General features: G+C 40.2%; 1 protein-coding gene across 1 annotated transcript in view; it reads left to right on the plus strand.

The window, feature by feature from the left end:
- Positions 1–13,043, plus strand: part of BCL2 (BCL2 apoptosis regulator) — a 96,635-nt gene extending 83,592 nt beyond the window's left edge. The window contains exon 2 of the mRNA XM_066559273.1: positions 8,349–13,043. Coding sequence (XP_066415370.1) covers positions 8,349–8,483 — 135 coding nt within the window. The 3' untranslated portion in view covers positions 8,484–13,043. The remainder of the gene's footprint in view (positions 1–8,348) is intronic.
- The last annotated feature ends 600 nt before the right edge of the window (positions 13,044–13,643 follow it).

Below are 13,643 nucleotides of genomic sequence, written 5' to 3' on the forward strand. Positions count from 1 at the left end.
TGTAACTCACATTGTTTGGGAGGTACTTCAGCCATGCTGGCAGACTGCTGCAGCTGGTATAAGCCATGTTTCCATCAAGGAATAGGGCCAGAACAGTGACACCAGCAAAGACCCTGAATTACTTAAAGAAGAGCATTTTTTCTCCTGCTACCAGTGTCCAATATTTTTCAGTTTTAAAGCTTTCTGCTAAAAGGAAATATGCAGAATTTGTGCCCTTTCTCATATCATCAAGACATTATTTCTTGTTACAGAAGAATTAAAGTATAGATACGGATAGGAGTGTGTTGCCTTCCAACATCCTGGTGGTACTTTGAATAGGAGAAGATCCCAGTTCTTCTGCAGGATGCCTGTTGTATGTTTTGGTGTTGGTTTTGGAGGTCGAGAGGTTTGCCTTTTATTAGGTCCTCATATTTTGGTTTTGTTGGGTGGCATTTAAATAAATCTATTGGTCATAGTTAATGAATTACAACTGTGTATGCAAACTAATTTGAGCTGTTTTGAATAGCAAAACAAAGTCCTTTACTCTGACTTGGCTTGTATTCTTACACTCTTACTGGTCCTTTTTTTTCAAGTGGTCCTTGTTAGCTCTTACCTGATAACATTTACCAAAGGACTTTCTGGATGAACCCAAAAATGGAAGATATACCAGCCCACTTTAACCTATGAGTCCCCCCCCCCCCCCCCCCCCAATCTATACAGCAAGCAACACATAAAGCTGTCTTGGCTTAAAATTTCAGCTTTTTTGACAACAGTTTTCTTCTGTCCCAATTAGTTAATTTTGTTCAAATTTCTAATTGCCTCAGTCTATGCAGACTCTGCTCATTCCTTTCCCTGTTCCTTCACCCTTAGTTTCTCTACCAGAGAAACATTTTTGTGCAAGTGATGAAAAGGACAGAAAGAACAAAAAGTGGGATGGGGGAAGGCACCCATTTAAAAACAATCTCTTCTGAGCAGAGACCTTCCCCTTATTTTAATTTCCCATTATCACTTAGCTGTGAATTGATGAGAGCATGGAGCGAGACACCAAGAGGCCCCATTCTCACATGCACCACATTGGAAGGGAAGAATTTTCAGCGTTCCATCAGACTGCCAGGACCTGTCTGCCTCCCACAGCTCCTGGTGGGAGGCCTGACTTAGGAAATGGCAAAAGACAGAAATGACCAAAAAATGCTGCCTCTTCTCTGCCTCAAATAAGGCTTTTTCAGGTGAGCAGAAATGGTCTGAGCCACTAATGAGGTGTAGGCTGCCAAAGAAAACACATGGGTAAATTTGTATTTTCCAGGTGGCTGGTGGTAGAAATGCAACTGTCCATTGAAGTCTACAGCATGGCCTTTTTTTGCACTTACTCATTAAATTACGGATTTATCATGAGGTTACTTTAGCGTAATGTTAGCTGTGTTGTCTCACAGGCCCTATAAATCAGTTGCTTGTCACAAGATTTATGAAAAAAACAAGTGCCTGCCTCAAGTCACATGAGGATTGGTTGGCACTTCTGCATGGCCTCTTGCTGCTGGAGCACCATGGAGCACCATGGAGCACCATGAAACAGCCAGGCCACCACTCCAGCTCTGTGCTACTCTTGCTTAATGCTAAGCATGAGTTTGTCAAGTCGAAGGAGTTTGGATCAGAACTGAGTGTTGAAACAACAAACATGAGATGGAGCATATCCCTGAGGGATGTTAAAACAGGCAGCAGAAAAACGCATGACTGGTCCCTCGTGGCACAGTCGATGGGACAACCTGCTCAGACCAGTTGGATTTCGTCTGGTTCACATGTGCACTCAGCCTTTTCTGGGAAAGGCCACCCTGAGCTAGGTCCCTCCCCAGGCTGACAGCTTTGCCACCTTGCTGTCCTCTCTCTGCCTCTGCTCATACCTGTGCCTTGAGCCCGGCACTGCTGGATGTGCTGGTTAAATTAAAGCCTCGGTGGCCTGGAGGACAGACACTGTGCCACAGCCCCCTGAGCACTTGTACAAGCAGCTACTTTCATTTCCCATTTCCCAGGCACTTATGTGATTTAACTCTTCTGTGGCAGCTCAAGAACAGCCCAGGCAGCTGGAGCAGGCAGGGAATGTATTGGGGGATGTGTTCACATTTCCCTCTGCTGTCAGTGCAGCATCCACTGTAGACAAATCTTCAGAGCTGCGCTTTTAAATTAGCTGGGCTATTTGCAGGATAAGGGCACTCATATAGAAAGCCAGTTACAAACAAGACAGAGAATTTAAGTAAGATTTAGGGAAAAACAGGCCTGCATTGACATTCAAGTTATTTTTTTAAGCCATTCTTGAAGATTTGACAAGGGTCTTAATGCATCCAGCCTCTTTTCGGAGGATGCAGGTAAAGAGCGACGTTACAGCACGAGATGAGTCTCCCCAGCAGCTCTGTGACACTTTCTCTCTCCTTCAAAGGGATTCACAAATCCACAAATAAATTTACTGTTGCATGGGAATGTAAACTCTTTAGAATGGGTTTGATAATTTGGGGAAGAATATGGCCCACTGATGACTCGGTTTTAGTGCAACTGAGATTCATGTGTGGGGACACATTTGTTTTCTAGGTAGAACAATCTCTAGCACTCCAAGTAAGATACCTTCATAAAATCAAATAAAGCAGCAAATTATTTGAGCAGGACTATCAACCTACAAAAGATCTCAAATTTGGGAAGGATCAAATAGAGCAGCTTTGACTGTGTTGCTTGAACACAGTATTTTGTCCAGAAGGCCTTCTTGCCTTCTTTTTCTCATAATTGCTAAAAGTGCTCCCTCAGAAGTGGCACCCATCAAATATCAACACAGCTAGATGCTGCACTGACATTACAGCTGTTTTCCTAATGCCAGAAATACCTCATTTTATAGTGTGGGCCTTTCCAGGAATAAGAGAACGAGGCAGCCTCCATTAGGTCTGGGCTTTTGCATATTGCAGAACCACGTCTAAATGAATTAAATAGAGATGCCAAGACTAAATTACTGAAACAGTTCTCATGCTGACTTGGTTTGACAAGAATGTGGCCTAGTCTGAACACCGGATGGATTTCTATCCAAGCTGAATGATCAACACCTTACAAATCCTGTGTTTAAAGATGTGGCCTGACTATTCCTCAAAGCCTGGATTTACCCTTCATCCCACAGGGGTCTAGAGAAAACCTACCTGCCAGAAGGGTCACTCTTCAGGAGCATAGACAGGAGGACTAGTCATCACCATTACTGTAACTACTCACATTTATATATTTCTAAGCCTATGCATCACTTTTCATGAGCAAACCTAACCACAGTCAGTCCTTGCTCCTTAGATGTCTCCATCTGACTGACATGTTTAGTCAGTCATGCAAATACTATTTCTACTAATGCCAGTTCACAGAGCCTTACAGTGAGAGCCCCAAAATCACAGGCTCACTGATGTAGGAATTTATACAAATAGATAGTAAGGATAAGGAACAAAGAAGTTAGGCAAGACTACTGTGATGAAAACTAGTTTTGTTCAAAGTCAGAAACCTCAGACGACACTGTAGAAACAAAATAAAAAATTGTTTGCCGCCAGCATCTAATACATCAGCTGCAGACCTAAGACTGTGTCAGGTCATGCAGAAACAGAGAATTCAAAACAGAATCATAGAATCATACCAGGTTGGACAAGACCTCTAACATCATCAAGTCCAACCATTAATCTAGCACTGCTCAGTTCACCACTGAACCGTGTCTCCAAAATAGACCCAATGCCTACCATGAGCAAAGGTGAAGAGGGAAAGAAAAAAACCCAGATGGAAATCGGTTCAGGGGTTCACATGCCAAAACCACTCCCCAGGCAGGTTCTTTTTCCATGATCAGCAGGGTTTATGTGGTGACACCTTCTTTTCCTTCCCATTATAATTTGTTAATGTGCACCTGGCAGGACTGCCAGCATGTCGGCACTCCCAGGTGTAAAAGGATATCAGCCTCTCTAAAGATATGGGCCTTGTGAAACACCACACCTCAGCACAGCACAGCACAGCCAGGGGCTGAGCTGCCCTTATTTGTACTCACGATTTAGGCTTGCATGAAAGACTCATAAACTCTTTGGGAAAAGAACAGTTACACATTTGTCTACTTTTTGTGTTCCAAGAACTTTTCTTGTTAGCTGCAAGATGACATTTTAATGAGGTTTCACGGCATAGAAAACATGGGACAATTTAACCAGCTCTGTCCACCCCCTCCCTCCCTTCCCCCCTCCCTCCCTCCCCAAACTCTTTCTGAAATGAGTTACCATGCGGGAACAAAAGCTTTTATGAGAATTTATGTCATTCGTGTGGAGGCAGGGGTGAGGTAAAAGTCATTCAGCTGCCAAACCTTGGCATCAGAGTGTGTGCTATTCCCTCTCCTGCCCCGCAGTGGATGGCAAACTGGCCTTGTTCACACCCGTGCAAGTTTCTTCAAAAGCTGGGAGGCTAGTGAGTGTTTGTTTGTTTGTTTGTTTTGGAGTCACAGAGAGGGCAGCGTAAAATAGCTGCGAGGCAATTCCCGTACAGTAAAATGGAAGTCTCTCTGGCTCTTCATTCAATACAATGTGTGGCTCAAGAGGATATCCTGCCAAACCAATGATAACGAGGGAAATAAAGTCACTTCCTCACCAGCTGTTTGATTCAGGTAGAAAAAGGAAGCGTTTACTTCCTCATGTTTGCTCTCCCCGCCGCCCCCTCGGTCAGAAATGCCAGGCAGAAATGCAGAAATTGCCTTCTCCCTCCACATTTCTGGTGAGGAGCTGTCAGATCCATAATGCTGCTCTGGACTCAGCCTGTGGGCAGCACGTCCTCCTCTGTGGCCGAGGAGCTGTGCCTTGCCTCTCGGGCTGGGGTGCAAGCTGAGCTGCGGAAGGACCGAGGCTGAACAAAATTGGCTCATTCCACAAGCAAAGGATGCCCGTGTAATTAATGACATTTGTTTCTTGGACCAGAGCTGCCAAATTTGGGCCAGCAGAAGAGTGGGATAGTGTGATCTCTTTGTTTTGAGACTGCCCTGACTCAGTGCACTATTACACCTCCTAATCCTCCCAGAGTGACGAATTTCACTTCTGTCCTAGGCTCCCTGCAAATCCCTGGAACTCTGGCCAGGAGCATGCTCTGTCCTCCCTACATACAGTCCAATGGGCAAGAAGGCAGTGAGGGGTGCCCTTGGGGCAATCCTCATGGCTTCCAGTCAAAGGAGGCAAGGTGAAGCAGGCATCTCAGGAGCTTTGGTGCCTAAGAGGAGCTCAGGCAGAGCATCTTTCCCTTCACCACCACCACCTTTCTTGCTTCACAGAAACAGTCAACACAAATTTGCACAGTAAATCAGCAACAGACTGATTTGACTTAATAAAAGCTTCTTAAGAAATGGCTTTTTAAAAAGTTACAGAACTGAATGAAGAGTTCTTTTCCATATAATTTTTAACAGCCCTGATATAATTTTACATCCAGGATATAAGTTCCCATTAAATTTTGATGGTCTTAAAAGCAAGGTCTGCAATGATTTTCTTTCCAATTGTGTAAGACTTCCAGAAAGGTTGACCAAGCCAGAACTTGCCTCGGTCTATTTGCCAAGGGGACCCTTGCTTTCATTATAAAGAGTGCTTTTCAAAGGACATAGAGTGTTTCAAACAATTTTCCTAATCTTATTTATTTTAGCTGAGATTCTTTTATTTTAAACAGAGCAGTTTAGGTGACAAAAATCCAGTGACAAATACATGGGTTTACAGAAGACAAAACCTTATGAAAGGTTAAAATTCTGTTTAGGGTTCTCTTTGTGCTAAAATAGTTTTCAGCAACGGGTCATACTTCCCTCCTCCCACCCCCCTTGTTTTAGTACATAAAATGGACATGTGTTTATTTAAAACAGGTTTGAAACTTAAACAAATAGTGACAGGCTGTTCAAACAAGCTTCGGAAATAGGTCTAATCAGAATGTTTGAGAAGGGGAGGGGGAACGATCATAAAGAGCTACTTGTAATATATAGTGCAGACACCATTAGGTTGGGTTCATGTTATTGTTGTAGTAATCTCGGACAAAAAAGTACTGCATGCTGCACATTTTTTGTTAACATTCTTCTTTTGAGCCATAGGTTATGCCATATTTTTGTCTGGTGTCCAAGTTTTACTGTTCTCCTCTGTCCATCTCCCATACCCAGTACCAGAAGCTCTATGGAATCATTGGAAATGGTCTCACAGAAAAACTGGGAGGAATGTTCCTAAACTGGGATAGAAGGGAAACACAAAATACACTCATTTTGATATTGATACTGTGTATGCATACACTGTCATGAATATACAGAAGTGAGACCTTCCCCACAGAAAGAAACCATGAAAACCTTAACATTTAAATGTTTTCACATGACTTGTGTTTCCATGAGGTTTTTTTTTTTTCATTTCCTCTCTTTTCGACCCATAATAATATCACCAAGTGTTGAACTTTACCCTTGTTGTATTTTTATAAGGCTGATCTTGAACTCCCTATACAGAGAAGGCTCCTGTGGAAGTCACTGAGTCTGTACTGGCGACAACAGGATTTAGCCCAGTCTGTAACATTTTAGGATATTGTGTTACTTCATAGCCTTAAGGAGAAATAAAAGCAACTTTCCAAAGAGCTGCGCAGCAAACTGAGTGTGCTTTTTCAGCTCTGCAACAGCACAGCAGAATATTAAGGCCAGAGTTTGCAAATGTCTATGTCAAAAAACAGGCAGCTAAGCAAAAGTTGCCAATTTCTCTCTGAAATTAAGAGTTTGCATTAAAACATTCTATCCTCCCCACAAAAGGTTAAGCTGCTTTCACTTAAGAATATACCTTTGGAAACCCAAGTTGGAAAATGATTGCCTAGAGGAACAAGCTGAGCTGAGAAATAGCAAGAGGCAGACGTGCTTTCACGTCACTCGCTTGGCCAGAGCCTGTGGCTGTTCTGCTATCAAGCCTTACCTACTTACATTCACTCTGACCTACAACATGCACCAATAGTACTTAATGCAATAACACATTTTGGAAGCAAATATCTATTATTTATTTGAATCTCACTCAGCGTCTAGTGAATAGAAGTCAGAATATTAAAAATCCTTACACGCCCTCTCGTGGTAAAGCCACAAACACGCTTCTTCTGACGATAACTGGAGATGCCTGATGAGGGAAGCTAATTTTACTACAGAATTTGATTGTCATTAACTCGGTTGGAAGGTTTACATTAATAATGGACACCTTTCTCTCCTCAGTTTCTGCTGTAAACCATTACAATATATGCATTATTAGAAGACAGATAGGCATTATTAGAAGACGGGTCAACTCCTAGCATAATAACATTGCAAAACAGCTAGGCACTATAACTTTAATAGAGAATGTGATCTTCTACCAAAAATGGGAAGTCTAGGATATTAAAAGTAGAGACAGAAACTGTCACGTTAGATAGCTGTTTCATGGGCTTATTGCAATAGCTTGGGAGCATACCTTAATTGGCAGCACAGTAAAAGAGTTGCCATAAATGATGCTATCAGTTTTGTCACATTTTTAAAGTCATTCAGCTTGGCTATTTACTGCTTTCGTGCCGTACAGTATGATTTATCTGTCTCTGAGGAATGCCCTGAAGCGTCATGCTCGTTAGGAATTGCAGCCTGAAAGAAAGGCATTATGTGCAGAGTATCACCAATCCAGTCATTTGCCCAGTCATATCCCACTGTATTTATAAGTCACAAAAACTTTATCTTTGCTATTTAAACAGCTTTTCCATTTGGTGCCTACGTGCATGACCAGATTTTCCTGGAGCACTGGACCATGGCATCACCCTTTTTGGTGACAGTTGTGAAAGATTATCATAGGTGTAACACAACCCTAACACCTTCAGTTCATATGGAAGAAACATTTGTGGCTAAGATGACAAAGTCTTCTGAGCCCATCCCCAGGGAACCAAATAAATACTGCCTTATTTTCAATGAAGTTGACCTGCAATATAGATGCTCCTTATCCAGTGGAAATGAAAGATTTGGAGAATGAAGGTTCATCTACTTCCTTTGTGTGTGTTTGGATAGACAACATTTAGGACCCAAAATAGTGGTAACTTATATTTTAAAATGCTGGTTCTGTCTTTTCTGTTAGACTGGGTGCGCCTAAAGCAGAAGTCACAACCGTAAGTAATTTCAGCAATATTTATAAAGAAATAGGTAGGAGAACTTTTTTTTAAGCACACAAAACAGACCTCCCAAATCACTATTTTAATAGGTTTGTGTGGTCTTCTTGTGCCAGCAGGATTGTGGGGTGACCCCTGAGGGTGAAGAAGTTGCCTCTCTTTCCCCATTCCCCTTGTCCCCCCCAAAAAAACAGTAACTGCAATTCTGATATTCCTTTTCTCACTATTTCCCTTTCTAGGATGCCTTTGTGGAGTTGTATGGTAATGGTATGAGGCCTTTGTTCGATTTCTCCTGGATCTCTCTGAAGACTATCCTGAGTCTGGTTCTGGTGGGAGCTTGCATCACTCTTGGCGCTTATCTCGGACATAAGTAGAGTCACCCAGTTTATTGTGGATTACAAAAGTCTTTCAAAACAACAAAATAATATTTTTTTTTCTGTAGCACAATGATATTTTATGAGCAAAGCAACTTCCCAGCAAAAGATTAAATCAGCTATTACTGCCAAAGGAAATATCATTTATTTTTACATTGCCGGAAAATTATTTATTAAAAGATATTTACATTTTAACCTGCTATTTTCAGAACCTCAGCAAGTTGTATCTGTCATCACATCATGTTGTTATTCTTAACTTTAATGAGCCCCAGAGTATTTTACTTTTTTTTTTTTTAATTAATGCCGCTGGCTGGATTATTTTATCTCTGAAGAGCGAATATACTGACAAAGACCTACCTGCTTACACTTACAAGGGCAGTTACTTGAGCTGCTAAAAACTGCCAAATTGTGTTGAATTTCCTAGCATTTTCTGGGAGGGATTTGAGAGACAAGGTCAGCATGAACAATGTTCTCACCCTGTCCTGCTGGCAAGAACTGATGTAGTAAACAATTCAACATGGTACATATGTGGAGTCAAGACAGAAACTTCTTGAAGGACACTCTGCTATCCCTACAGGAGAACAGTTGGAAATATGATTGCCTATGCCTTTTAAACACGTGTTTTCAAGTTACCAGCTGTGCCATCACATCATAATCACAATACCCACATAACACATGTCAACTTTTTTTTTTTTTAATAGAAGTGTGAAGTTAAATCTTTGGGGCTCGCAGGAAATTGCTGTTCCAATGATTTTCTCAGCAGCAAAATGTTTTTTGTGGCTACTGACACAGAAACATCAGGAGACCTTAAGTGCCTGCTTCAACAGAGCAGAGCTGGAGTCTGAAGACCTGACCTGTGTCCCACTTTAGTGGGCTCATATCTGCAACTAATCCTGCTTACTTACAGAGTTCCTCTGGGGGTTTGAAACCAATTAGATGTGGTCTCTAAATCCCTGAAAGTTGAAAAAGATCTTAATTTTATTTGGCAAAAAGCAGACCTCAGCTAAGTTACAGATTAGCTCTGACTATCCTTGTTTATCAAACTGGACACCAAAATCTAGTTCATATTCATAACAGGAAAGGAAAGTGAGATTTATCATCCTGCCCCTCGCCCTCAAAATATTTTCATGCGAATAGTCTCCTAAGACTTTCTACAGAAGAAAAGCTGATGAAGAAACTCAAAATCCTCTCTCTGGACAGAGACTTCGACACCTCTCTTGTGCAGGTGCCTACTGTCATCTCAAGTGAAAATAGGGTGAAGGAAAAGGGGGAGGGGGAGGCGTGAAGTCATCTGCTCCTGTTACAAAACGCAACGCATGTGAAATAACACAGAGTACATAACACAGTTTTATAAACAGACCTGTGTTCAAAGCATGGCTTTCCCTGAGCTCAACGGGGGCCAGGAGTCCCCTGGAAACCGAAGACTCTGAAGCATCGAGTCCCAGGGGCTGCTCTGAGGCATGGAAATGTCCAGCTTCAAACATTTTAAATCCTGCGCTTCTATTTTTTCTATGAAACTTTTGAAATGTGGGATTTGTGGGTAAATGGATGTCCAGATATAAAAGGAAAGTTTGTAAAGTTCTGGATAAAATGTACCGTACAATACATAAGTGCTCAAAGGGTGAAAAACACACAGTGAATAAACTGTAGCTCCAACCTCAAGATTTCAGCTGAATAACTTTGTGGCATTATATGCAAAATATCTCCAGTAACTCGGGAATGTAATATGTTCAATGTTAAGGCTGTAGTTGATATTGTGTCTTCAAAGCTGCTTTTATGTTTGGTTGGTTTTTTTAAGAGTTGTACATCTCAGCATTTTTACTGCTATTTAGTCGTGGCACCTACACTTTGTATGAGCAAAGATGGGGCAAGCTTACATTTCAGATTTGAAATTACTTAATTTTATAGAAATGTAGAAAGGAAATATTTCTAAGAAGACAAAAATGTGAACTATGCTTGATTAAAGGAAAAGGAAAAATCCCATCATCAGACAAATAGTACTGCAGTGCTTTCAGAGTGCTTCTCTAAGAAGTGGGCATGGTCATGTAGGGGTTTTATGAAAAATATTTCAAATCAGAGGAACTGAGGAGTATTGTGGATTGAGTGTGGGCTTTGTTTTTTATCTCAGCTTACAAACTGAATTTGTTTGCAGCCAATTGCACAACTGGAATTGGCTGCTATTGAGCTTATGTTTCATTTCACAATCTAGTCTTCGTTTCAATTTGTGCCCATATGCCCATTAAAGTTTATGAACTATTAGACCTCAAATTGTTTCAACATTGTTTGTTTTATTAAAGGTTTACATTGTCAAAAGTAGTAAAAAATATCAATTCCAGTGCTGCTATAATACCAGGATAATTTTAATGGGGTTTTGGTTTTTAATACCTTCCAATGGCTAAAGTTTTTTTAAGCTGCTTTAGAAATAATATGAAGACGACACATGATACACAATTAAATGAATACTGAGGATTTTGTGTTCTCTTGTGTCTACTCACTGGACTTCCCAGTGTATTTGTTAGTACCAGGCAAAGAGAAGAGTCATGATGACTGTTGACGATTTTATTTTATTAAAGAGCTGATGGAGTTTTCCCATCCTGACTGCAGAATAGTACAGTATTGTGGCTGCATTAGGTATAATGATAGTTGATAATACATTTATTAAGAAAACATTTAGAAACATTGAATGTATATAAAAGCTTGAACTTCTTAAATAAAATCCTCTCTTCTCATTCCTGCATTTCTTTTGCAATAATTCCTGTCTTTCCTACTCTTCGTTACACTTCCATGTAAGATTTTTTTCCTCCACAAAATGCCTTACAGACTTCCACGCTCAAAGATCACACTTCAGTGAAAACCCATCCTCTGTCACTGTGTATGCACAGACATCTGACCACTCCCACCATATCCAAATTGTAAAAGGGGAAAAAAACATTAAAAAGAGGGACACTTCTGAAGTGTTTAGGTATAGAGAACCAGAGATCAAAAAGGAAGGAAGAGGTCAGAAGTGGAGGGAAATAGAGATCACTGAACCATCTCCCTGGTTAAAGATGAGTGCTACCTGGAATTTGTTTATCTTTCATCCTTTCCCTTGAAAAAGGATGATATAAGGGCAGAGAAAAAGCTTGCCGAGACCCCAGAATTATTTTTCACTATAGAACTTTGTTAATACTTTTTAAAAACAGCAAATGCATAGGCATCAAAGAGAAGTACTGGGTTTTGCTATATTCAGCTTAGGTGTCCTTAATTCTTTTTCACTCTATTTTTTAAGAAAATAATGAAGAAAAGTATTTTGCTTCTGAAAAAATAATCTGTAGGATCACCTGAGATCTGTCATAAATCAGTTACTTAGGAACAGATGAAAAAACTGTGCAAAAGTATTCTGAAATTAGAGGTGATACAGATGACATATCTTAATGGAACAAGCACTGGATCCACCAAAGGACTAATGGGGCTGTCGAGGTAACAGGGATATACATATAGAGATGAGAAAGGGAGCTGGAAGATATGGAGAATGACATTGGTATGTAAGAAAATCTTCATGTTGCAGGAGTTCACTCAAGATGGTCTGAAAATATCTGTTAACTAAAAGCAGCTACAAATGTGTGCACTACATGGCTATGATTACTAAAAATCTGCAATTACAAAATTACAGGTAAATTATTGTAAAATTATCTAGTCTGTAAAAGTTCATCAGTTTGCTGTTATGATTGGGGATTATATAGCCTGAGTAGTTTTGCACTAAGAAGGAGCAATTATGAAAAAAGAAGTCTGAAACCAGATGTGCAAAGGTAACACGAAGGTGATGCAGTTCAGAGAACACGGTCCCAGTCCACCCAGTCTCCCCAGCTGAGGCAGCGAGAGTCTGGACTTCATGCTTTGACCCTGGAGCATGACACTGCTTAGCTGTGCACCTGCACTTCACAAACCTATTGATTAAAGTATCGTGAAGTAGCATGTTTAAAGCCTTTCTTCTTTTTCCTCTCTCTATCTCTGAACAAACTAACAAAATGATTTATTTCTATTACAAGGTTATGGCTCAGTACTATATGAAAAATTATACATATTTTAATTTATGGGTATAAAATTTCTTTCTCATTGCAAAAGTCCAGCTTTATTTTTTGTTCCTATCTCTCTTTCCAACAAGGCTAAATGCAAGGTAGACAAAAGAGCTAATTTAATCTGTATTTCATTTAAATTACACTTCTATACTAAGTTAATGCAGCTTCATCACACAAAGAAATTATCTTCAAAAAGTAATACAGCATTAAGAGTTCCACACAAAAACTATATATTTTTATAATTTAAATAGCAGTTTTTTTTCCTTTTCTTCTGAATATTTGAATTTTAATTATCACCAGCATAAATGTACATAAGCAGATATTGTTTATCCAGTACCTTTGGATGATGTATGTATGGTAATGTAGTTTGTCAGTTTATCATCATTTAATATGATTATGTTGTTCTTTGTCTTTAAAATGTTATAAGAACATGCTGCCATTAAACTTTCCATGTCTGTCTAGTTTATATTGTGAAAAAATAATAAAAGCACACTGTGAGATACTTGTTTTGCATTTGCATTGTTTAGGATTTGTCAATAAAAAGCCACTCAAACATTTTGGGTGTAATCCCATAAATGACACATAATGTTTCCTTCCTGATGGTTCTGTTCACCTGTTCTGCTCAGCAGTGGCCAGTACTCCGCAGCCTTGCTCACAAAGATGCAGTGACCCAGGTTTGAGCAGCTGCTGCTGTGTGAAATGCAGCCCCCAGGTGCAGTCTGCGCTTTGGGACCCAAGGACAGTGTCACCCTTTCTGCCCTCCTATTCATTTGATGCCTTGCAGAAAGTGCAGCAAGGCTCTTCTGTTTATTTGCTAAAACTGGTTTTCATTCTTGTAACCACAAGCTGGAAATGCACATTAGCAAGTTTCAACAGGAGCAACAGAAATATTTTTGTTACTGCTGAAGGTTTCCTACAGTTATGACCAAAAAGTGTTTCCAAAAAGTTTCCAAGAAGTGTTTAGGTATTTTGCTTCTTACAGGCTCCTGTTAACTCACCCTTGATTCACAGGGGTTGCCTTTTAACCTCTGTGGCTTTAACTCAGGTAGAACATAGCTAAATGTGTTCAGGTAATGAGTATTTAACTGCTTTAAGAATTTAA

The sequence above is a fragment of the Molothrus aeneus genome, chromosome 1, assembly GCF_037042795.1.
Source record: "Molothrus aeneus isolate 106 chromosome 1, BPBGC_Maene_1.0, whole genome shotgun sequence".
In the NCBI taxonomy this organism is placed as follows: domain Eukaryota; kingdom Metazoa; phylum Chordata; class Aves; order Passeriformes; family Icteridae; genus Molothrus; species Molothrus aeneus.